General features: G+C 39.5%; 1 protein-coding gene across 3 annotated transcripts in view; it reads left to right on the plus strand.

The window, feature by feature from the left end:
- The window catches only part of micu1 (mitochondrial calcium uptake 1), a 78,172-nt gene that overhangs the window by 48,884 nt on the left and 2,762 nt on the right, over window positions 1–26,526 (plus strand). For all 3 annotated transcript variants that reach the window (XR_008726162.1, XM_055661734.1, XM_055661733.1), the window contains exons 7-12: window positions 2,421–2,535; window positions 9,016–9,098; window positions 11,522–11,719; window positions 15,337–15,474; window positions 19,649–19,757; window positions 20,628–20,717. Coding sequence is in view for 2 of the 3 variants with exons in the window: in XM_055661734.1 (XP_055517709.1) it covers window positions 2,421–2,535; window positions 9,016–9,098; window positions 11,522–11,719; window positions 15,337–15,474; window positions 19,649–19,757; window positions 20,628–20,717 (733 nt within the window). In the remaining variant the exon portion in view is untranslated. The remainder of the gene's footprint in view (window positions 1–2,420; window positions 2,536–9,015; window positions 9,099–11,521; window positions 11,720–15,336; window positions 15,475–19,648; window positions 19,758–20,627; window positions 20,718–26,526) is intronic.

The raw sequence follows: 26,526 nt of genomic DNA on the forward strand, positions 1-26,526 counted from the left end.
AGTTATTCACTGCTTTTGAGATTTATGAACCACTAATAAAATTCCAAATGATACACAAATGGACTTTGTACTACAAGGAACAATGAACAGTGTTCCAGTTTCTTCATTGATTACTTTTGAGGTGTTGTTTTTCCACAATACTGTGCCATTCATAAAAGGTTCATTCGAGAAGATAAAAATTGTAAAATGTTTTTAATTGTTTGCATAATTTTAAATGTAATATGCTTGTCATTTTTGTGCTTTGTTAAACTTGGGTTTAAATCCATAATTATTTTTAGTCTATTAACTCTAGAACTGGCTAATTTGCAGGGGTCTAACTTCTGACATTTGAATCATGTGTAAGTATGATGTTAAAGAACTATTTGTTTTACATAGTTTTCCTACAGGAACTGTTCACTAGCGTTTTCATTCAAAGTTCTCATATTACTGGTTATTTGCTTTTAAAAGCCATTGAAATGTGCAGGAGTGAATTTCACTGGTTGGTTGTGCAGATCCTTCATCAGATTTCATGTAAGGGCCCAAGTGCACTTGAGGATATTGGACTTGTGGTGCAACATAGCGACACAAGAATGCCGCTAAGATCTAAACCAGTAAAGTGTGAACTACGGCCCTTGGCAACTTCGAGCTAGCCCTGGTGACAGGAAGCAGTTTTGAAGGAGAAGCTCCAACTCCAATGTTATACTTTGCATGGTTGAATAAGCTTTTCCTCAGTATCTTTTTGCCATAGAAGTGAGCAATGGGAAGGGTTTGGGCAGATGATGAAAGAAGGATTATTGGAAGTGAACTGGCTAATGAGAAAATATTTCTGTCTTCCTGGTCCAAAGGTTTAAATTATGTGGATAACTCTGCATTTGCTTGAGTTTAGATGGTTATGGGGTAATTTTAATTGACCATAATAACATCCATTGGAGGGTTTTTCCCTTTGTTGTCCATGCACCAACTTTACCCGGGTGCCTAGATGCCACACTCTGTCACACAGTGCTTTGACGTCAGACAGATATTCTCCCCTGTTAACTACAATGAATCTATACAATTTATGGATGGCATAGTGGCGCAGCTGGTAGAGATGCTGCCTCACTACACCAAGGACCGAGGTTCGATCCTGATCTCAGCTACTGTGGGTGTGGAGTTTGCATGTAACCACATGGGTTTCCTCTGGGTGCTCTGTCTTCCTTCCACATCCCAGAGTCGTGCGGGTTTGGATATTAATTGGCCTCTGTAGATTGCCCCTAATGTGTATGGAATGGATGAGAAAGTGGGATAACGCAGAACTAGTGTGAACAGGTGGTCGATGTATATCTCTACACTAATCTAAACTAACCTGCAAATCGTGCATTAGCAAACCCAGATCCCTTTGCATCTTAGAAGGCTGCAGTCTCTTAATATTTAGAGAAAAATCATGATTTATTTATTTTTTTCCTGCCAAAACAGGCCGATTTTCTGAACCGGCATTCAGCTTAATTTGTCCACTCATTGCCCACTCATGTAACCTGTCTATATGGACTGGAGGACTTGGGTTATAAGGAGAGATCAGATCAGCTACGGCTGTTCTCCCAGTAACAAAGGAGGCTAAAGAATCGCCTTGTAGAGATTAATCAAATTGTGAGGGGCGTAGAGAGGGTAGATAGTCTGATGTTCCCTTACTGTATAACTCTATGAATCTTTTGTAAGAGGTGAATGCTGGACAGCGCAGGCACTGGGCCTTGGGCCCCGTTTCCGTGCTGTTTCTCTAAACTGTAGGTACAGAAAGTTATTTTTTTCTGGTGGGATAATCCAAAACAATGCGACTTGACAGAACAATATATGAACAAAATCAGGAAGCACCTTTACTTTGCGGAGTTGTGGAGATCTTATGCCTGTGCCCAGAAATCTATGTATGCTAAAGATTAGGTGACATTTTCAAGTTTAGTGGGGTTTTTTTTTTTAATTCTGTACAAAGAGATATGCAGAAAGTCAATATTCGGTGTACTGAATCTTGGATATGTCATGAGTTGATTGATTGACTGAACAGGAATAAGGAATAAAGTATAAATGCTTTGAATTCTAATTTGTAGCAGTGTTTCTGAGTCTTATAATTTCCTGATGGTCAGTGAAAACTGATCTGCATTTCACGGTGATCTTTGGAACTTTGCTGTGACATTTTGCAGCATTTACTTATGTAAATCCGTCCGTATCAGTCTTTCCTATGTTAAACATTGCTGTGTTTACTGTGTGTCTGATACAATGGCCTTTGCATGGTATTCTCCCTAACCGTGGCTTCTGCACAACTATAATGACATGCATACAGTTTTGCGATCAACTAAATTCCCATTTCTTGTCTCTCGGCTTCTGCTTTGCATCTCGAACAGTTTGAAACCTTATACTTAATAACCCAGCAATCTCTCAGTATTATTGTCATTTTATTCTTTTTTCTTTGGCAGAAACTGACCCATGGGCGGGAGAAGTTTGTCGATGAAGACAGCATATTTTACACACTGGGCGAGTGTGGACTGATTTCATTCTCTGATTACATTTTTCTCACCACTGTTCTATCCAGTAAGTATTGATCCAGCATGATGCACAGCTCTCTTGTGATCAATCTGTAAGCTGAGTGAATGAATTTGTAAAGTGGACTTCATTCCAAAGCTTCAGAACAAAACTTGGTTCATAAAACTTCTTTTGATTAATATTGCATGATGAGTAATGGTCAGCAGTTTTAAAAGATCCCCTTTATACATGGAATTGTTTTTGTGCTCTCAACTCTGGAATTATTAGTGTGGTGATGAACTAGTACTTTGGTTTATTGGGCTATGGAGAGGAAGTGGTAGGGATTCATTACTCCCCTCATAACTCAGCATGTACATTCCTATAATAATATGTCTAACACAAGCAATATAACTAGTCATTCCATCGTTAATTTGTTCGAGAATCCATTCTTGAGAATAATGATGTTTAGTGATTTATTTATTATTATTTTATTAAGAATAAAGCTTGGAAAAGCGGCCAATATAATCAAAGTCGTCCCACCCCGATTATCTCTCTTTCTTCCTGCTCCCGTCCAGCTGAAAGTGCAGAAGCTTGAAAGTGCCACCACCAGGCTCTGGAACATCTTCTTCCAAACTCTTTTCCATCTTCTGAACGGCTCTTCCATGAGCTAGGGTACTATCCGATTCACCTCCATGCTATTGAGCACATTGGACTTTTTCCATGGAACTGATGCGCTACATGAGTTATAATGCTGACTATATTCTGCACTCCGTATCTTGCAAAACAAAGCTTTTCACTTTAACTAGGTACACGTGACATTAATAAACCTAAATGTAAAACCTAACCTTGATATTTGTAAGGATGCCACTCTCCAGCTGCTAATTCCTGTCAATGACCCTCATTTCAAAGTTTTCAATTATTCTGAGATTAATAATCTTCGAGAGAGAGAGAGAGAGAGAGACAGAGAGAATCAGGAGATGCACAGATTCGCTCACCTTCAGGAGAAAAGTCACTTATATCTAAAAACTGAATTCATTGCCTTGTGTTAATGACAATGTATTTGTTTTCAAACTGTCTCCTGTCATGCATTCTTAATATACAATACAGATCTCCTCAAGTTAACATATCTGCAATGTGGAAATGCACACAGGAGGCTCTCCGAGACCTGTCTCATCTACCCACGAAGATGGATGGTAGATGTGACATGATTCAGATGTATGAAATAAGAGCCTAGGTATTAATAGTGTTTTGTTGCGGAAGATAGAAAACTTGCAACCCTTGGGAGTTTCGTGTGGAGAGGACTGATTCCCTTTTCTAGTCAACTCTCCAAGACAAAAACTAAAACAAGTTACCGCAGATGATGATAATCGTAAATAGAAACACCAAATGCTGAAAATACTGTCTGTCAGGCACTGGCTGTGGGGAGAATAAGGGTTTGTGCTTCAATAGGCTTCATCAAAACTGAGGGTTTGCGCTCAAACGACTATTGGAGTGGTGTCACTGCTCTTGCCTCCACTATCATCTGCCAGATTTGCACATAAACTGATGTCTGCTCTCAACACATGCCCAGGCTTTGGCTGCAAATAATTCAGGTTGACTTGACCATTCTCTACCACAATATAGAACTGGGGACAGAAATCTTCTGAAACACAATTTGAAAAATAACCAAGCTGTTAGGATAAAAATAGACAACTTGTACTTGCATAGGCTTGGACTTAAAAAACAAGGTTCTTGATTTATGTAAAATTGTTAGTCGTGCAAATTTTGTGTTCATCACAATAATCACTTTTCTAGCTCATTTTATTGGACTAAATTGGAAATTAATGCAGCGACAAAGCCAAGTTCCTGACGGAGCTTATTTAACATAAATCATATTCTGCACTGTTTGCTACATTTATTGAGGATGTTAATTAATGGCTGGATTCTGTGTCTGCTATTCACGGACCTGCTCACAAAGAATCAATAAATCAAGAAACAATTGGCATTTACAGGATTCTGTATCTTTGTGGCTTTTTTATGAACCCTCCAGGGTCATTTATTTTTCTTTACTTCTTCAGAACTGGGCAATGTAATGTATTGTGTAGCTCCGTCTTAGCTGTGCTAATTAGTGGGAATAATTTTGATTTTTATCCTTTACTGGAGATTCATTGTCACCCCCACTGTTAACACTGTTTTTTTATTTATATACCATTGAAGTTACACAAAGTAAATCATTGTATATTTAGAAACATAGAGACATAGAAATTAGGTGCAGGAGTAGGCCATTCGGCCCTTCGAGCCTGCACCGCCATTCAATATGATCATGGCTGATTTGATAGATCAACAGAAATATTAAATCATCTGAGATTCCAGTCTTAGCCCCTTTGGGATGTGGGAATAGCAGTTAGATGATCGGAGATCTTCAATAGCCAGATATTTTTCTGGAGTTAACTGTATTTGCTGCATGGTTTCAGACTGATCAATATCCACAGGTGCCCAGGAACTGCTCAGACATTGCACTGATGTCACTGGCTCTTTCTTTCTTTCTTTTGTCTTGTCATGTATTGAATGAAGCATCGTAGAAGATTGTGAAAAGAATAGACGTTGTCTTCATTAGATGTCTCAACTATTTAACTGCATTTACTATTGATTTATTAATTATATTTAAAGTTATTTAAGATTACAAAGCACTGTAGAATAGCGGAAGAAAACAGAAATGCTGGAAACCGTCAACAGGTCAGGTAGCACCTTGGCAGTGGGTTAAGTTTTGAAGTCAAACAGAAGTGATGGGGGAAGCCAACATGTCCTTCTTAATTTTCATAAGAACTTTCGAATAATATCCAAACCAGTGCTATGGGTTGCAAGGGCAAACTTTAGATTTTTACCGCAACTCCAAGATGAATGCAAAGCTGCAGAGCATGCGCCTCTTTGTATTCAGACACATTTGTGAGGTGTCTTCTCTTCTTGCGAATGAAACCTAAACCAAAGGAATAGTTAGATCTCAAGCCGGGTGTTGAACAGCCAGTTTGTTGTCTCTGTGTCAATGTCTGCCAGGCCCTGAGCTCCATTTGTTGGGTGGTTGGGTGGTTGAGCGGGCACCCAAAGGCTGTCTGTTGTGATGCTCATTTTTGCTTACAGCGACCAAAAAAGAAAGTTAATTTTTTAGAAATGTTTTTACTGTCTTTTTACTGCACTTTCTGTTTTAATTTCAGAATTTAAAATCCACAGTACTGTATTTTCCTTTCTAGTTCTTGGAATCCATTGTAATCTATCATGCTTGCCTTTGTTGGTTGTGCAAATGTCTGCCAAAAATACCAAGACACTGGGATCACAATAGTTCCGAGATGAAGTCTAATTGAAGTTTCATCGTTTAATCATTGAATAAGTGATAATCTGTCAGCAATGATCCACTCATCTTCTTTGACCAGCTAGATTGCTTACTTTTTTTTAATTTATTGTTTTAATATTTTTATTTATTAGAAGTACAGTAAATTACAGTAGTACAAGCCACATATATCTTATTACATTTATTGTACCCCTTCATTTTTTAAGCTTTAAGGAAAGATAGAAATAAAGAAAGTAAAGAAAGTGAGAGAGAGTTGTGTTAGTGTAAAAGAGTGATCAAAAAAATAAAAAGCTAGATTGCTTACTAATGGAAACTAGAGGGCACACCTTTCCCTGGGCTGAGATTCTTCACATTCAGCATCTGAAATGATCAAACTGTTCCACTGGCCATTTCAAACACAGCAACAAGACAATTGCTTTTTAGCAGAAAACATAGAAACATAGAAATTAGGTGCAGGAGTAGGCCATTCGGCCCTTCGAGCCTGCACCGCCATTCAATATGATCATGGCTGATCATCCAACTCAGTATCCCGTACCTGCCGTCTCTCCATACCCCCTGATCCCCTTAGCCACAAGGGCCACATCTAACTCCCTCTTAAATATAGCCAATGAACTGGCCTCAACTACCCTCTGTGGCAGAGAGTTCCAGAGATTCACCACTCTCTGTGTGAAAAACATGAGTAAGACAATTGGAAACAAGTATGTACTGTTGTTGTCATCCCATAACTTTGGCTGTTTTACTAGACTAAACGTTGGGGGAACTGGTTGAGTTCCGTGTCTCCTTGAAGATGGGCAGAGATAGATTTTGGATTTTCTACACACCTCATTTTCCCTGGTTCATCGACCCTTAAACATTATGTGGTTTTCATTTTCTTCCAAATCCAAAACATTTCAGTCACAGTACTGCTGCAAATAAATCCATAAAATAATAATTTGCTGAAGGTCTTGAATTTTCACAAATCAAATTTAATTTTCATTTTGGCAACGAGAGCTGCTACCTGATTTGAATTCCACCAACAAAGATATTGGTGGTTGCATCAGATTTAGGATTATAACCTACTACATCTATGAAAGCCCAAGCTTATCTACAGCAGTTTAGCTTTGTCATATCCATCACATAAAAGTCTCTCACTGTCTACAATAAAAAAGGTACTTGTAAAAAAGCATTGGAGATGTCAGCCTGTAAATTACATGATGTGAAGTGGCTATGTGGCTCAATTGTATCACTCGTGCAGCAGGTGCCCTTTATTCAGCAACTGTTTTGATGCCTATCTAAGGAATCAAGGGATATGGGTGGAAAAGCAGGAACAGGGTACTGATTTTAGATGATCAGTCATGATCATATTGAATAATGGTGCTCGCTCGAAGAGCCAGATGGCCTACTCCTGCACCTATATTTCTATGTTTCTATAACAGGATTTTACTAATCTATTTAGCTTTGCACCTGCAAAATGAACGTTTGCTTACAAAATATCGATCCTGATCTCCTTCGAAGTGAGCACCTAATCTTGTGGAGAGTCGAGCAAAGTATTTCCCCACAAGAGAGGAAAGAGGGAGAGCAAAATCAGATCAGCCATTTTTCATGCCATGATTAATTATAAATCGATTGTAAAGAGTGGGATATAGATTACCTTTCTAATCTCTGGTCATTTACAGAGTACAAAGAGGTCTTTGAGAATAACTACAATGAAAATAAAAGATAACACCAGATAGTAGATATCTTTGACATATTTTGACGTTCATGGTCGGGAAACTATGTTAATCGAGCAGAATTCAATTAAAATGTGCTCAACTCTGCAGAACAGACTGACAGATATTTGATTTTTTAATAGGCTTGGAGATTAAATATGAACAATGCAATTCATGGGTGGTTTAATTGAGAAAATCAGTGAATTGGAATCGCATAGAATGTAATGAAGACATCACAATAAAGGATAACCTTTTTTCGATTCTTTTCAATTTCACTACTCAACAATTGTTCCCAATGATCTGAGTCACACGAGAAAAAACATAATTTCCCTGCGATAGATCACCTTGCCCAAGAAATGCTTGATAATACAAGATATGTGACTTCCACTTTTCATAGTGAACTAGTGAGTCATGTAGACACAAAACTTAGCAGGACAGGCAGCATCTCTAGAGAGAAGGAATGTGTGATGTTTTGGGTCGAGACCCGTCTTCAGAGATGCTGTCCCGCTGAGTTACCCCAGCATTTTGTGTCTACGGTTTAAACCAGCATCTGTAGTTTCCTTCCTGCTCATACTGAGTCCTATAGTCTGGTTTGTATTCTACTATGGACTGAAATAGGTTACTGATAAAAAATAGTAATGTGTTTAAGAAATGTAATGTTAGAAGCTTTTTACACCAATCTTTGGGAAGGTGTACTTGCCTGACTTGGCTTGCACTAAAGGGCATTATGAAATCCAACATTGTTGCGAGGGTGAGCACTGGCTTTAAGGTACACAGACCCTCACTAGGCTTACTATGCAATGCCTGAGCTCGCTAAGTGTTGCAATCGTGTCTCAAGACTGCTGGTGATGTTCCTTTGCGTTACTGAGGATATGCGGCATTACTGAAAGTACCTGCAATATCCTTGAGATAAGATACATAACTGCAGCCCAATCCGTCACTTCAGAATGGACCAAGTATTGATTAGTCAACCCTTTTGAACTAGTGTTGCCGCAATGATATAGTTTGCTCAATGAATTTGGATTATTTGGATGATAAGTGAGTTCACATGATGCTTTACTGAACTTAAAAATAATTTTTAGGTCCTGTTTGAAGTAGGGTCCTGACCTTTTGGAGTTTATCCAGCACTTTTGTGCTTTGTTAAAAAAATGATTTGCTCTGCTAGCAATTGATATGTTTCGCAGATTGGCTAAAATGTCATAAATTCAAGATTTGACTAACTTCCTGCAAACATAAATGAGGTTTAATTGCACTGAAAGCTGTTCAATGAAAGCTATTCAAGCTTCATCATGGTAGACATTAAGAATTGTGTAACAGTTGTATGCTTAAAAACATTTTTTTTTTTTACGTCAGAGCACCATAAATGGGTTACTGTGATTTATATCTTATTTCTGTAGTTGCATACTGTATACCTTCTCTAAGTGGAAGCCGAAACAATGTATGAACTACAAAGAAGACTGTGCTTCATACAAAACTGCCATGCTGAAAACTACTGTTAATTTTTGTCGCTAGATCTAATTATTTTTTTCTATTTAGCTCCACATAGGAATTTTGAAATTGCCTTTAAGATGTTTGATTTGAATGGCGATGGTGAAGTTGATCTGGAGGAGTTTGAACAGGTAAATATTAGCACACAGAATGCCTTTTTTATTTAAAAAAGGATATCTTTTTTTAATTCTCTTTGTTTCCAAAGTTAATTTGGATGGAAGACCTTTGGAAACCTCTGAGAAAGGATGTACACAGCTGCTGATACTATTTGCCAGTATTTCTATCCAAGTTAAAGCAGAATTTCCATGGAAAGATGACCTCTTAACGCAGATCAGATGTCTGTTATTATTCATATTTACAGAATTTGGTTAATCTTGGATATAATCGTTTAATTTCATTGTGGGTGTGCCATCCAAAGCAATGTGTTTACAACAGATAAGGTTATTCTATCACTCGGACAAACATGGGACCATGAGATGCAGGACTAGAAAAACAGCCAATACAGACTATCTTGTAGATATTGAAAGATTACACCTCCCACTGTTCCATGCCTTCTATTTACCTTTGAATTTTTACACACAAGGGAACTTTACACTTCCATTGGGCATTCAGTTCTACCTGCTCACTATATTCTATGTAATATATTAAAAACTAAGCTTTCAGTACAGTTCCCCCTCCGAAACCTTCATCTCTTCCTACTTGTTTTTGACAAATACAAGGATCATTTGATTCTCAAAAATGAAAGCTCTTGTCTCCTGTTAACAAGGGTTGGATTTTGTGCCCTTCGCCATTCCTGCAAGCACAAAAACCTAGTTGTGCACCACTAATAATGACATTAACGCAAGACTCTGCCAGTTCTTTCAGAAGAATGTAAAAATCTCAGCATAATTTTCAAAGCAAAGATATCCTGGTCAATATTTGTTTTTCACAAACTTCTATATTCCAGAAGATTTGTCAAGCATGATTTCCCCTTCGTAAATCCATCCTGTTACTGCTATCCAAAATGCGCCGTGATTACATCTTTGATAATCGACTCCAGCAACTTTCCCACCACTGATGTCAGGCGTTAACTGGTCTATAATTCTCTCTCCCTCCTTTCTTAAAAAGTGGGATGACATTAGCTACCCCCCAATCCACAGGAACTGATCCAGAATCTATACATCATTGGAAAATGCTCACCAATGCGTCCATGATTTCTGGAGCTACCTCCCTGAGTACCCTGGGATGCAGACCATCAGGCCCTGGGGATTTATCAGCCATCCCAGCACCATTTCCGGACTAATGTGAATTTCTTTGAGTTCCTCCGTCACCCTAGGTCCTTTGTCCCCTAGTACATCTGGGAGATTGTTTGTGTCTTTCAACAATTCTCACGTTCAGCAGGAAGGTTGTGACATGCTTTTTCTACCTTATTATTGCAGAGCAGTTTATTCCCTAAATGAATTAAATATTTTGAAGTGCATCTCCTCTGCTTCCTCTCCATTCTTCAAACGGCAACTCATAACAAATTTTTAATGATAGCTATCCATTTTACACTGGGTTCACAGTTAGGTACATATGTACTTGCAGCCATGTAAAGATTGCTGAGCGTGGAATTAGTGTGATTGCAACCAAAATACTCAATTTGTTAGCAAAATGTGTTATAATGGGGGGAAAAAAGGAAACGGTCTTATTTTTCTCTGTAATTACATTGACATATGTTGACCAAAATAATGAAAGTTGTTGCACAGGACTACTCTACATTGCTGGGTTTAGTCATCTTTCTTTCGAATTACTGTTCCCCTGTGTGCCAAGCTGATTGAAGAGGCCTTCCGTTTGCTTAGCCACTGAGCTGCAGACAAAGAATACAAAAGATATGGAGACATCTGGTACTGCAGATGGTGGAATCTTGAGCAAAGTGCTGGAGGAACTAGGCCTTTCAAGCAGTATCTGTCCAGGGGACACAGGTCTAACGAAAGGTCCAGACCTGAAACTTTGCCTATCCATTCCATTCGTAGATGCTGCTCGACCATCTGTGTTCCTCCAGTACTGTGTGTGTGCTTGATTCAACAGATCTGAAGGTTAATTACACATTCTAGTCCTTTTCTCTCAGGAATTCAGACTTTCCAAGCAAGAGCAAAGAGAAAACCGGCAGTATTAGCACAATAATTATAACTGAATATGCCAAGATGATTTAGATATCATGATTGTCACTTGAGGAGAAGTAGTTTAATTCTAAAGTGATATGGAGACGTTTTGTATTACTGTTTTTCTGATGGCCAATGTGATCAGAATCAGTGACCCAAGCTTTGGTCTTCCCTTGACCATAAGAATAAGGAGGGGAAGAGACAGTGACTTTAAGACTTTTGCCTCCATCACAGTGAGGAGGTGCCTGGTGAACTCACTGTGGTGGATGTTAGTTTGTGTTTATTGTGTGTTTTGTTGTTTATTATTATATGTATGACTGCAGGCAACAAAATTTTGTTCCGACCGAAAGGTCTGAATGACAAATAAAGGAATCTAATCTAACCTAAAAAAATGTGTTTTAAGGTTATCATATTTCTCTTGCACTTCACAGGTTCAAAGTATTATTCGATCACAGACCAGTATAGGCATGCGTCATCGAGATCGCAGTACAACAGGGAACACGCTGAAATCTGGAGTTAGCTCCGCACTCACCACTTACTTCTTTGGTGCCGATCTAAAGGGAAAACTGACCATTAAACTCTTCCTGACGTTCCAGCGTAAATTGCAACAGGATGTTCTTAAACTGGAAGTAAGATCTACATGCTGTCCTTGTTCTTGGCCTTTCTATTGGATCTAAATGTAATCTGCTATTATGCAGTTGAAATATTAAAACAAAGGTAGTTGGCAAACTAAGGTGATCAGTAATCGGGGTGCATTGCAATTATAATAAATCAGAATTTTCCATAACATAGAACATGGCTACTTTTGATTAATATGTCAAAGAAAGACTGTGCCAAGATTTGGAATTAAGATTGATTTTTATTCGATGCTGGCATATCTTTATATAAATGTTTCTGATCTGCCAATTTGCTGAAACCAGAAGTAGGTAATTAATAGGAAATATGATGCAGTGCTCACTTGACAAGAACACAGATTTAAAGACAGGAGCAGCGGTTATTTGGCATTTGAAATGCACGTATTTGCTTATGCTTTTCCCCAGGGAAATGAGGATTACCAAGACATGTATAGTAACGTTTCTGCATATTTCTGATCCTTGCTCCAGTTAGTCGAGGGTATGTAATCTGAACAGTCTTCCATTCATTCGCTCCTTCATAGTAACCTTACAGCTTCCATCTGTGGTAATTATATGAATGAAATGCAAAAATCCTGGAGCAATGGCACTCTTGTGCATATCCCATGTGAGGGGGATCGGGTCTCACCAATTAAAGTGAATGGTTTTGAGTGGAACAGTCAATGTTGAACTGTTACCTAGGATCTACCAGTCAAACCTGATCTGCTGTTGGATCCAAGACCCCATTGATTTTAGTGACATTTATTTATAGGCCAGTGAATTAGGAGGCAAAAGAGAAGATGCATTGTTTTTACTTATTTTACGCAAGTTTAATGTTTTTACTTGACATAAGACTAGTTTTAATAGCACGCTAAATTGTAGGTCCGATTATCAGATGACTTAGAGCAATTGTACTATAATACTCTGTTATCTGGCAAACTCAGGACTTCAGTGGTGTCAGACTGGCAGCTTTTATTGGATATTATTCCAATTAATACTGCAGCACATGTTTAATTAATTTAAAAAAAACTATTACCAAATGGTTTAATACATTTTCCAGCAAACTCCGTGAATGCAAAGAGAGTGCAGGAAACAGACCCTGTGGGTTTCAATGGAAGGGGGCGGGGCGGAGGGAGGGAGAGAGAGGGGGGGGGGGGGGGGGGGGTAGGGAGCTCCAGTGATTTTAAAAGCAATTTGGAAAATGGGGCCCCTGAGTATAAAGGAAGTGTGGGAACCCGGGCCCCAGTGTGTGAAGGAATTGCAGGTGAGACAGGTGCCAAGCAGTCAGAATTTCAGCGGAAAGCGGATCATCACAGCTTTACTGTAAGGAATTGCTTCTAACTACATTTAAATAACATATTGTATGTGAAATGGGACTTTCCCCAAGTGATGAGAGACTTCATAATTTTTTTTATTTTTTTTAAAGCGTTTTAATTTATGTGTATTAACTGCTGGCCGTGCTTTTGTGCTAGAGTCTTTGAAAATGTGTAAACATAAATGTTAGACTTGGCTAGAGCTGCACACTATGAGGCCATGCTGTAAAGCCACTTAGTTATTCATTTCCCTCTCTCTCTGCCCCTTGGTCCGTGCCATAATATATGGGAAAACAAATTCAGATTTGCATCCTTTTGGCTTTGCACCAATAAACATGCATTTTATTATTCTAGTGTCACACAGTCATAACATTGAAGTGTTTGGCTCCCATTTATTGCTGGCCACGAAATGAGTTAGGTCTACTCTTGACATAGTTTGGAAATTGAAGTTTTTAATATTTTAAGGAATATTTAGTGATGGGGAAGGGGGGAAAAAAGCACTGGTATGCCTATGAAGTGAGAAAATTCGATTCACGTTTAATCCAACATGTTGCCTTTCTTTGTTTAAGATGTGGTATCTGCGTGTCCATTTTTCATGTCATTCGCATTGCTGGTATTGATGTTTGCTTTGAAAGTGTAAACAGTTTTTCCAAAAAGCTTAGAAGTTTAAGCAATGGCTTTGAACTGTGTTATTGGTGATTTGGCAGCCTCGGCACTGTGCTAGTTAGAAGCTGCCTTTTATCTGCAGCTATTCACTGAGGAATGAAACCATGTTCACAACCACAGTTAAATATCTGATCAGAGATGACACAGAAAGACAACATGCGGTTTTTGTTTTGTTACTTTTGATGTTTTTAGGGAACAAAATTACTTCAAAATTACGTTTCTCTCTGAAACCTGTTCAAATCTCCATTCCACCATCAGCAGGTTATGTTTGAAGATGATTGGTTTAAGCTGGCCATCCTTGCAGTAATAACATGTTTTGGGGGCACAATACACTGTTTCCTTCAGAGAGATTCCCGTTGTGTGACCATTTGCCAACAATGAGCATTTCTGAGTCCAACACACAGTTTTAGAGAGGAGCTACAAGAGACTGTTGGAATCTTGAGTTAACAAAATGAACTGCTGGAGGAGCTCAGCAGGTCAGGCAATATCTGTGCAGGGGAACAGCACTTTGTTTTTTTCTCATTTTGCAGTAGAGTGCTGACCCGAAACATCATCTTCCTATTTCTCTCCATGGATGTTGCCTGACCTGCTGAGTTCCTCCAGTAGTTTACTATTTCAGTAGATTTAAACAAAGTGATTTTATATTCCAGCTTTCTGTAACTTACTCTGATGTCTTCCCACCACCCTAATTCCTTGGTTTTGAATATCTTTCAAAAATCTGCACCCATTAAGATATGCTTATGTTGGGCAGAATCATGGCATGATTCCTTTCCATTCATGATACACATGTGAACAAATCTGGAGACCGAGTAAATAGTACTGGGTAGATGTCACAAATAATGATCACTTGCTTTTAGAACTCAATCTGTTTGGTTGCAAGGTTTTGGAGTTATTTTGGAGTTCAATATGAAATGCGGACAAGATTTAGGAATGTCGAAAATAAATTGTGGCTCGCATCAATATTCTTGGCCATGAGCATTTTGAATCTGTTTTTTGTTATTTGTTACCAACAGCTTGTTTAAATTCTTACTTCAGCTTGTGTTTAATTATACTAATATTTAGGACGTGCTATTGAGATAAAAAGTTAATGCAGCTTTTTCTGGAATAAAAACAGTAAACATTATAAGTGGACAATGAGGACAGCGAGTGAAATATAAACTGCTCGACGAACTCATTGGGCTGAGCAGCATTTGTAGAAGCAAAGGGATGGTTGATGTGTGGGTCAGGACTGAGAGAGAATTAGTTATTATTTCATCCAATCAATTTACAACCTCTGCTGGAACATTTCAAGCATTGTTTACAGTGTACTATGTTTACATATTCTGTTGTGCTGCAGCAAGTAAGAATTTGATTGTTCTATCTGTGACATATGACAATAAAACACTCTTGAATGTTCGCAAAGTTTTCAATCCATCGTCTCGCATGAGCATTTGATTTTTCCTTGATATCTTCAAGTTCTCGGTGCTATTCGGCCCCAATTCGTCAAGACTGCCACATACATCTTTGCAATGTTTCGGAACGCGCACATTTTAGCCGAGTGCAACTGTGCCTTATTTGTAACGTTTTTCAAAACTTGCTCCTCGGCTTAGCATTTACTGTGACAGATAGAATATCTGAAAATGTTCAAGTAACTTTGCTTTTCCCATCTTTCCGCAGTTTGAGAGACAGGACCCCATCAATGGAAGGATCACGGAGCGTCAGTTTGGACGAATGCTTTTGGCATATAGTGGGGTCCAGTCCAAGAAACTTAAAGCAATGTTGAAGAGTATCAAAAAACAATTCAAAGATGCAGAGGTAAGGACCTGGCACTAATGGTCTCCATGCTGATGCAATGCAGCAGAACAGCCAGCATGATGTTGATTGCTTATTTTCTTATGTTGCAGGCGCATTTGTATTTCCTAAAGGGTTTAAAAAAACTGAAACCACTGGGTTTCGTTATAGTGGTTAAATATTAGCATGCCATGGTAAGCACCAGTTTCATTTCCTAGTCAGAAATTTCCTAGTTCACCCAATTGGTACTCCAAATTATTGTCAGAGATGCTGGCTTGGACAGGTAAATCAACCACGTAAAAACATGGTGCATAGAAATCCACGCTATTTTTCAGTTGAATTCTGCCTGAGATGTTGGCGCTGCCAAGGACAGAGGATTTAATTTTCAACTTCTTCAAGTATCAATAAAATGAGATTTATGACATACAGTGCGAAATAAATCTAGAGGCTCAGATGGAGCTTCTGAGAGCTGCTGCGTCTGAATTAGGTCTGATCCATTCAGACTTACTAAGAGGTTAAGTTTGAATTTTTTTAAGTTTACCTTTCTGCCCAAATTTTGAAGAAGATTCTTTTTTTTGTAACAGTGACTTAACTAAAATGCAAAAATCAAGTTAAGATTCTTGAGCATTACAAGAATATACAAGTCATAGAGCCATACAGTGCAGCAACAGGCCATTCGTCCCAACACGTCTATGCCCACCTGATGCCGATCTAAATTTGTCCCATTTACCCTACTTTTGGTCCATATCCCTCTTAGCTACTTGGGTTCCAGTTTCTCATTTTTCCACACTCCATCTGCCAAATCTTTGTCCATTCAATGTGTTTATGTTCCTTTGTGGCCTTGCTATAGCCAAAGGTGATCTCTTGGACTGTACTGCCAGACTAAACATACACCTCTGAACTTCCATTGATTAATTTATCGTTGCTGAATTGTGTTTAGAAATAGAGAAATTATTTGTCACTCAAAATTGGCATGTGCTGTACAAGAGGGACATTTTGCCCGGGAACAAAATACGCTATATGTGATAAATGAAGAAATGTGCATGTTTTTTTCAACAGTAAGTTACTCATCCCAGTTAAAGAACATTACTCACTAGATTTAAATTCTAGTAACATTCTGAGCGAGCCCAATCTCCTCATCCTCCCAGCAAAGAAAGGCCAACTTAGTTTTCCAAGGCGGGAAGCCTTATTTTACCGCATTATGGATTGAGCAGAGAACTAAGAGCTTATCACATATAGATTGAGGACAATTCCTTCCTAGTAACATTTTATGACAAGCATTTAGTTAACAGTTATGAGTTATGTATTCAAAAAAATAGTAATTCAGCAATTATCCAAAGAAGAAGTTAATGTCATAGTTAATATTAAATTACAAATCATCAAGGACCCACACCATCCTGGCCACACTCATCTCCCCGCTACCTTCAGGTAGAAGGTACAGGAGCCTGAAGACTGCAACGTCCAGGTTCAGGAATAGCCGCTTCCCCGCAGACATCAGGCTATTAAACTCAAATGAAACAAAACTCTGAACATTAATAGCCCATTATCAATTTATTTGCACCTTATCTGTTTATTTATTCATGTGTGTGTGTATATATTTATATACACTGTTCTGTATTCATGCCTACTATATTCAGTTGTGCTGAAGCAAAGTAAGAATTTAACAATAAACTCTCTTGAATCTTGAATCTCGATTCTACCCATAAAAGTAGGTAGTCTCCGTCAGACTCTGACAAATAGCAGTTGTACTCTTAACCATCTTTGAACAACAATAAAGCTGTAGTGGACCTAATGATACAGCATGATTTAGTATCTATTATATGCCAGCATTGTTCCCTACACTTGATGAAATGCAGGCCTTTGTAAATTTTGTCAGCTTATACCATTTCAATTTTATGGGCTAAAATTGAGTTTATGTATGTGTATTTTGATCTGTCAAGAGAATTAACGGTACAGCATATGGAATAATAACAGTCTCAAGTAGCAAGAAAGACAGTGATTACACAAGGCATTTCATTATCCAATTTATGCTGTACTTAAATAGCTGAGAAGCACTCTATCGCTGTTACCTACTTTTGTTTGAACTCGCCTATTTTCATTGAAGAAAGAAGGTTATTGATTCATTGATATGAATTTGTGGAATTCTACCTTACAGAAAGCTCCCTTTTCTCAATCATACAATCTTAAACTCTTAATTAATTAATCTTAAACTGAAGAAGGGTCTTGACCCAAAATGTCACCCATTCCTTCTCTCCAGAGGTGCTGCCTGTCCCACTGAGTTACTCCAGCATTTTGTGTCTACCTTCAATCTTAAACTCTTGGTAGATTAACTGAAACCTTTTTATTTTCCTATTATATTTTTCTACATTTGAACGACTATTTTACTATGAAGTAAAAGGCTATTTGGCCCATCGAGTCAATGCTATCTCACAGAGCTACACCATCACCCCCATTCACAATAATTTCTCTGTAATCTCCATCCTCGCCCATGCCCTCAACTCCACCTGGATTTTCCTGCCACGCACCAAGGAGGAAACTGGAGAACTCCAGGGAAACCCATGTGATCACAAGGAGAATGTGCAAACTCCATGCAGACAGTATCTGAGATCAGGACCCAAACCCAGGTTATTGGAGCAGAGGGACAGCAGTAACTGCTGTACATCGTCGTTGCTTTTTCTTGCTATCCGGTGCTTCTAAAATGATTTATTTGTCTCTGCCTGTGACTTCCACTCATTTGGTAAAGCATTTTAATGCAAAGGTGATGAATGAGTCATTACATAAAACAACCTATTGACCTAGTTTTGTGACAACGATGTGACGTGCCATTTTGACTGCAGTTTTTGGCTGTGTATTGAAACTTGGTTCTGTGTGGTTTCTCCATTTCACAATAAAGATGGAGTAAGAAAGACGATAAATTTGGGCTACAGATTATGCTCCTGATATCATTGATCTAAAAAAAAATAAGTTGGGGAAGAGTGATTGCCTATTCTGGTAGTGTAATGGAGAATTATTCGATAGTAAAAGGGCATTATTGCCTTCAGTACGGACGCTTCATTGCCAGAATGTAATTTTGTCAATTTGGAAAGTTTTGATAGTGGTTCCATTTTACATAATTGCTGTGGATGTTTCTTCATCCACAGAACTCGCCTCTCCATTGCCTCATTAGAGCTTCACAGCATCCTGTTTAAAACAATTATCTATATTAAACCAGAGGCAGGAAGGTAAAATGAAAAATTTGGACAGAAAGCAATAAATCATTTTAAATACCAGTATTACATTTCCGGCCAATTTCTCTCATTTCATCGCGGTAAATCTCCTGTGTAAATATCAAGTAATATGTTGGGAGAAGGGTAATAATATTACATTATATAAATCAAAATATTATTTTACAGTGATGGAATTCTGTCATTTTAAGACTTGGGTCAATTGAATTTATTTGTTTGATGGGGGAATCGTGTAGATCTGAATTTATAAGAGTTTTGAACTGCATTCCAATAATGCTCTATACAGTCATACAGCAGTAACGGGCCCCTCAGTTCAACTCATCCATATCAACCAAGTTACCGACCTGCACTAGTTTTGTGCGCCTGTGCTTGGTCCATATGTCGTAAATCTTGATGAACCTATCCAAATGTCGTTTATAGATTGTATTTCTACCCCCTCCACCATTGTCTCTAGCACATTTAGGTTGCACATATCCACCAATCTCTATATGGAGACATTTGCTCCTCAACCTTTCTTTAAGTCTTCCTCTACTAATCCTAAACCTATGCCACAAATGTTACATTGCCCTACCCTGGGGATAAAGACTGTGAACATCCAGCTTATCTTTGCCCCTCATTATTTCATAAACCTCTATAAGGCCACCCCTCGACCACCCTTGTCACAGGGAAAACAGTGTGTCCCACTGAGTTACTCCAGCACTTTGAGTCTTTTATTTGGTTAATTGAATTATTTTCATGGGAGCCGAATTGAAATTGAATTCCATTGAATAGCATCGGTATTTACAGGTGACAGCAGATTTTGTTTTGGAGTTGGAAATTAAATAATTATCTTTAAACCAGACGAGAAAGATGGAATACTCTTGATAAAATTATCATACTAGGAATATTGAGGGTGTGATGGATCAAATGTTTTTTTTAACCCATGATAGACAATGGCAATCTCTTTCCAATTCATTTTTGTTCTCTCTCTGCAGGGCATTACATTTGAAGAAGTTGAGCATTTCTTCACTTTCCTGAAGAACATTAATGACGTGGATACAGCACTAAGTTTCTATCACATGGCAGGAGCCTCCATTGATAAAGGTATAACATGCTAACTGAATATGGTCGATGCAACTACGGCACAAGCTGTTAGAGGTTTAATACTGCTTTGCTGGAGTCAGTATCTAGTTAGTAATATAGCAATCTTTGCTCTTTTCTTTTCCTTCTGGACACACTCCATTTCACCATATTATGTGAAGGATACAGAGGCTTTGCAGAGGATGCAAGAGGTTTGCCAGACATTGCATCGATTAGAGAGTGTTAGCTATAAAGAGAGGATGGGCAGACTTGGAGTATTTTCTTTAGACGGTCACAGGCTGAGGGGCAACCTGACAGAAATGTATACGATTAGGAAAGGCATAGATAGGGTTGACAGTCAGCCTTTTACCCAGGATTACGAGAATATGAGGCAAGTTTTTAACCAGAGTGAGGTAGGTGCCTGGAATGCCCTGTCTGGGAAGCAGTGAGAATAGTTATGATCATAACATTTAAGAGGCATTTAGACAGGTACATGAACAGGGAAGGACACAGACCATGTGCAAGAAAACTAGAATAGTTTAATTTGGCATCATGGTTGACACAGACATTGCTGGCCGTAGAGACTGTTCCTGTACTGCACTGTTCTTTGCAGTAATGAGTGGTAAACCTGTGCAATTCTCTACCACAGAATGCAGTTGAAACCAAATCGGTAAATATTCAAGAAAGAGTTGGAGAATGGAGAGGTGAAGGGAAATGGGAAAAGTGCCAGGAACCTTCCCGTTTCTGTATTCTTTGCTATTTTGCGCAAATCCTGAACAGATTTTATTTGGGGAATCAATTGCTTGTTCTTTGAGAGCACCTATTGGCAGCTCTAATGGCAGACTTCTGGAATATGAAGTACTGTGGCAGAAATCTTATCATTTTTCTCAACAGCAACCATGAAGCAGGTTGCCAGGACAGTGGCCCGAGTGGAGCTTTCTGACCACGTTTGTGACGTCGTCTTTGCTTTGTTTGATTCTGATGGTGAGTGAATCCGAAATATATATATATATATATATACAATCTGCCCCAGCTCTCAGCTTTCAGTTGCCTGTCTTCTGACATTACTTTAGAGATAGACCATTAAGCACTGCAACCCAAATTTATGTGGTTCTCCGTCTCATCTCTTAACAACCCAGTCCCTGCTCCCTTCCAAACTTTAAAAGCCTCCTTAAAAAGACACCTTGAACTCTTTCCTAGGTAGACAGAAATGCTGGAGAAACTCAGCAGGTAAGGCAGCATCTATGGAGCGAAGGAAATAGGCAATGTTTCTGGTCGAGACCCTTCGTCAGACTCCGTTAGCCTGACCGTAGCAGCTGGAACGGTCAGTTGCTGGGGTGGAAGGGGTCCCCCATATGTTGCTGGCTCTGGATCTGTACCATCTGATGTATAGTTCCTGCAGAGGGGCGAGTGCAGTTCCCATGGTGCTTTCTACAGCTGCTGAGTAGAAGCACTGGAGGATCCTCAGAGAGACTCTGAATTTCCTCAGGTGATAAAGGCGTTGCTTTGCCTTACTCACCAGTGCGGCAGCGTGTGATGTCAATGTCCGTGGCAAAACCGGGGGCGCCACCATTGGTCATTCATTCGTTCGTGCCGCTGCCCGCTAGTTCAGTCTTCTCCAAGATCCATTAGAAGATTCACTTAATGTAAACACAGACCTAATGGGCAGGAACGTTACAGCCAAAATGACCTGGAGATTCTGTGCGTTTATGTTTCCCCATATAGCCTTCCTAAATCATATTCACTTTTTCACATTCAGAGTCTGAAGAAGGGTCTCGACCCGAAACGTCACCTATTCCTTTTCTCCAGAGATGCTGCCTGTCCCGCTGAGTTACTCCAGCACTTTGTGTCTGCCTTCAGTGTAAACCAGCATCTACAGTTCCTTCCTATTCACTTTTTCTAATTGGATTAGAATTGGAATCTAATTCCTAGTGTATCAGTAAATGCCAGGTGTTCTGAGCCCAGCTGTAAACATGACCATAATCTCCAATAATTCCTAAGAGTTTCACGGCTTTTTGTCCAACTGTTTAAACCTTGACCCTATTACCAGAGTTTAGATGAAACTCTGACACCAGCTTAGTGAGCGAAGTGTAATCATTTTAAATTGACAATCTTTGAAAGACTGCAGGCTCCTGCTATATAGGATTCTGACACATGATGTGTACCTAACCCCATTATACTTGGTTCCTTTAGTGTGATAGTTTTACTGGAACTGACCCTTGATCGTGCACAACTCTGTCTCAATGCCCTTAAGTACAGGCAGTCCTTGTATTCCACAAACGTTCCATTCCATGAGCCAATTTCTCTGTATTTAAAAAATACCTGTTTTCTATAATAACCCATATCATATTGCTCTACATACACCTGCTCTAATTCTTTCATTTCATTGAATAAACACTAAGCTACTCCATAATTAATGTCATGTAATATATATATATACACTGTGTTCCATCATTAATAAATACAATGAAACATGTTGTTATTATCATTAGCTTGAAAATTGCTTTCAAAATATAAAGTTTAATTTCCATAAGTCAGGTCATTTGTAACCTGAAGACATCATGCATAATTATCATTATATTTCATCTCTTGCTTTCTCCTCCAGTTTATTGTTGGTAACTAAATCTCCCGGGCCTCAGATCACGTTGAACTTTATACCATATGATTCCTACATCCAGCAGCAGCAGCCAGTTAGTTTGCTGTCACATCAGACATGTACAAAATTGTGCCTGTGATCTTAAATTACAATTAAAACACAATGTACTGTAACACCAGGGTATGTGCTTAACCAAGAAAACCAAGACCAAAATACTATCTAAGCTGATTCTACAAACCTATGCCAAGGACTATAACGAACTCAAATGCAATAATCAGCTACCTACATGTTAACAAGCACATTTTTAAAAAGCTGGTTGTGTAGATGCAAGTATATCATTGGGGTTATCAAGTGGGCACCTCCCTTCACTGGTGTTTCATTGAGTTAGGCCCACGACATCTCAGGAACGCTCGACAGTTAGTGCTGGCGTCCCAGATCCACCCCCCTCAATACCTGCTCTCTGTGCGGCTTTATTGCTGTAGTTATTAATACTGTGAAATAAAAATAGAAAATCCTGGAAACACTTTGCAGTGCAGGTAGCTAGGAGAAGAGTTTATTTTTCAGGGAAATGACCTTTCATCAGAAGTGGAACATCTACTCTATTTCTCTTTCCACAGATGCTGTCAGTTTTGAATTTTCTATCTTCTATGCTTAAGAAGTCCATTGTTATAAATTGCATCACCTTGCTTATCTGTGAAGTTGCCAGACAGTGCCTTTGTGACTTAAGAAGCTTAACTATCAGCTGGAAGGATAGGATTAGCAAAAATCCAATCCTTGCACAATAAATGTTATGCTTTGTGCATGATTCTAAAAAGTACCTTTTTATACACTATTTTAAACAATGAATTATGCAAAGATTATATAAAGATTTTAGCACATTCTCCACATGCATAATTTAGACTGAGGTTGTGCAGAATCCAAGTTGCTGAGGTGGTATGATTTTTTTTTTAGTGATTAATAATTAGTTTCTAAAATCTAGAGTCTGGGTGGTGTGGTGCATTATAACTCTGGCCTTTTTAACCTGGGAGATGTCTGATTTGAGTCTACAGCCTTCAGCCAGGCTTCCTGACTGATCGAGCCCTCAATCACCCTTCCAGGACAAGGGGTCACATCCAGGACAAGGGGTCACAGCTTAAGGATAAGGGGGAAATCCTTTAAAACCGAGATGAGGAGAACTTTTTTCACACAGAGAGTGGTGAATCTCTGGAACTCTCTGCCACAGAGGGTGGTTGAGGCCAGTTCATTGGCTATATTTAAGAGGGAGTTAGATGTGGCCCTTGTGGCCGGGGGGATCAGAGGGTATGGAGAGAAGGCAGGTACGGGATACTGAGTTGGATGATCAGCCATGATCATATTAAATGGCGGTGCAGGCTCGAAGGGCCGAATGGCCTACTCCTGCACCTAATTTCTATGTTTCTATTCTAAAGTTGATTTTCACAACATCCACTGGTACCCACTCACCCTGCTCCACAGTTGTATCTAAATGCATTGTTTCACAGTCCCTTTATCTGTCATGTTTTGTATCTTTACTTTTCTTGTGAAGAGGCCAGCTCATCAATTTGTTTGTGACATTTCTATAATGGGGATCAGATCTGTTTCTTGCTACTGTGTAACTCTTAACGCCTGGGTCCACTCTGTTCACATTTCTCCAATTAGTTCCCAGCAAAACAAATGATCACCTCTCACTTGTGCAAACTCAGTGAGGTCTACTACCCCTTGCGGTAAGGTTCAGGAATAAAACACAAGGTGCTGGAATAACTCAGCTGGTCAGGCAGCATCTCTGGACAGGTGACATTTTGGGTTGGAATCCTTCTTCGCACTGAAGAAGGTTCCCATCCCGTAACATCACCTATCCATTCCCTCCAGAGATGCTGCCAGACTCGCTGAGTTACTCTATTTTGCTCAAGAATCCAGCATCTGCAGTTCCTTGTGTCTTCCCGAAGTCCTGGGATATTGGCCGATTACTCGATCCAAAGCTAAACGTCCACTAATATTCAGTACCATGTGTTGTCTCTAGATTGAAATTGAATCAGCCCAAGATTAAATCCTGCTGCCTCCCTTCTCTCACTTCAGTTGGCATTCCACTCTCTCTCTCTTTCCCTATCCCAACCCCACCCAAGTTGCACCAGCTTCTCATTTTCACCCTCCAAAACAGCTTACAATGGCCTGTTTCCTTTATCACTGATATTTTTTTGCTTATCTTTATCTCTCCACATCACCGTTTGTATCTCTCGTTTCCCTTATCCCTAACCAGTCTGAAGAAGGGTCTCAACCCGAAATGTCACCCATTCCTTCTCTCCGGAGAGGCTGCCTGTCCTGCTGAGTTACTCCAGCGTATTGTGTCTGCCTCCCTCTGTGTGACCTTGGGCTTCTCTTTGCCATGTTGCTTCCCTCTGCATCATATGCACACAGCTGTTCCAGCCTAAATCCTTTGACTCTTGATCTTAGAGCAATTCTTTGCTCCTTTCTTTTTAAATAGTTACCAATCCACATTCATATCATGGAGCTTGGACAAGATCTGCCCTTTTTAGATATTATTCATGATTTTCACCCCGCTCCTCACCAAGAGTCGAGAGTGTTTTATTGCCGTATGTACCAACAGTAGAGCCATGCCATTTTATCTTGGCCCCAGTTGCTTCATATCATTGTATCATCGGATTGTAGCATTCCAGCATGATATGTTTGGCTCACTTTTACACTGAATGTTTACTTTTCTTCTTAACAAGAACAGGAAAGAGTAGTTAAAATGCCATTAAGATTTGCCATATAATAAGAATTGACCGCTAAATCTTGATTTAAATGTATCGGATGCTGTCGAGAGCACATTGGCAAAACATGCTGCTCTCTTGCATTCCACTCTGAAATATGAGGAAGTCAGGGAAGATTGTATAACAGTGTTTATTCTGTGCAGAGCTGCTGGTATCTGAAAGGAATGATTAAGGGGGAATCCTCTGCAGGAATCAAGTCATCATTTAGCTGTTTCAGCTGCAGCTTCAACGTGAATCCCCTGAGCTCATGTCAGTAAGAATGTTTGGGTAGTAAAACGGGCAGCTGTTATTGGAGGGTAATTTAACTGTCTGCTGCATACGTTTACTGAATAGCTTACCTTAAACACAGTACTGTGAATAGGGCTCGAGTAACCAAACAGGTGCAACACCACTCGGTTATTCTGGAGAGAAGGAATGGGTGATGTTTACGCTTTGAGACGTTTCGGATCGAGACCTATCATTCTGACGAAGGGTCTTCACCTGAAATGTCACCCATTCCTTCTCTCCAGAGATGCTGCCTGTTCTGCTAAGTTACTCCGTTATTTTGTGTCTATTTTTGGTGTGAACCAGTATCTGCAATTCATTTCTGACACACCACCTAGTTATTGTTGCCTGATCTACATTTGAAATGAAATAAATGTGCAGTCTATTCAGAACATGACTCGGTGGCTGTGGAAGAGAGATATAGCAACTCTATTCACTGCAAGGGTTTAAATGCCAGACGACATGGGCTATGAATTAGGAATTGAAGCGTAAACAGGGAAGTTATAAAAATATTTAGTGTAATGTTGTGAAAGAAGTTAGCTGAAAATGCCACTGAAGCAGAAAGAGCAAACAAATACCATGGTGGGGGCCACAGGAGCTGGGAGAACCAAAGGCCACGTATCCCCTGAGCCCAAATATTCTCTGGCAGTCAAGTTTGCAAAGCCTTGGGGAAGAGCAAACGGCAAGTCCCACTCCTCGTTAACTGCAACTATGATGATATGAAAACGTTGCACAGTACAAGTAGACTCGTCTCCCTGGAGCGTTGTTGCTCCGACTTAGTTAATTAAGCCCTGTTAGCAGTGTTGGTTTCAGGTAACGTTCAGTAGTTTAGTTTAGAGATACAGTGCAGTAAACAGGCCCTTTAGCCCACTGAGTCAGCTCTGACCAACGATCCCCACACACTAACGCTATCCTACCCTAAACACACTAGGGACAATTTACAATCATACCAAGCCAATTAACCTACAAACCTGCACGTCCTTGGAGTGTGGGAGGAAACCGGAGCTCCCGGAGAAAACCTACGCAGGTCACAAGGAGAACGTACAAACTCCGTACAGACAGCACCCTTAGTTGGGATCGAACCTGGGTCTCTGGCACTGCAAGACGACGACTTTACTGCTGCACCACCGTGCCGCTTGTGTTGTTGCACCTGGCTTGGTTAATC

The sequence above is a fragment of the Leucoraja erinacea genome, chromosome 34, assembly GCF_028641065.1.
Source record: "Leucoraja erinacea ecotype New England chromosome 34, Leri_hhj_1, whole genome shotgun sequence".
NCBI lineage: Eukaryota > Metazoa > Chordata > Chondrichthyes > Rajiformes > Rajidae > Leucoraja > Leucoraja erinaceus.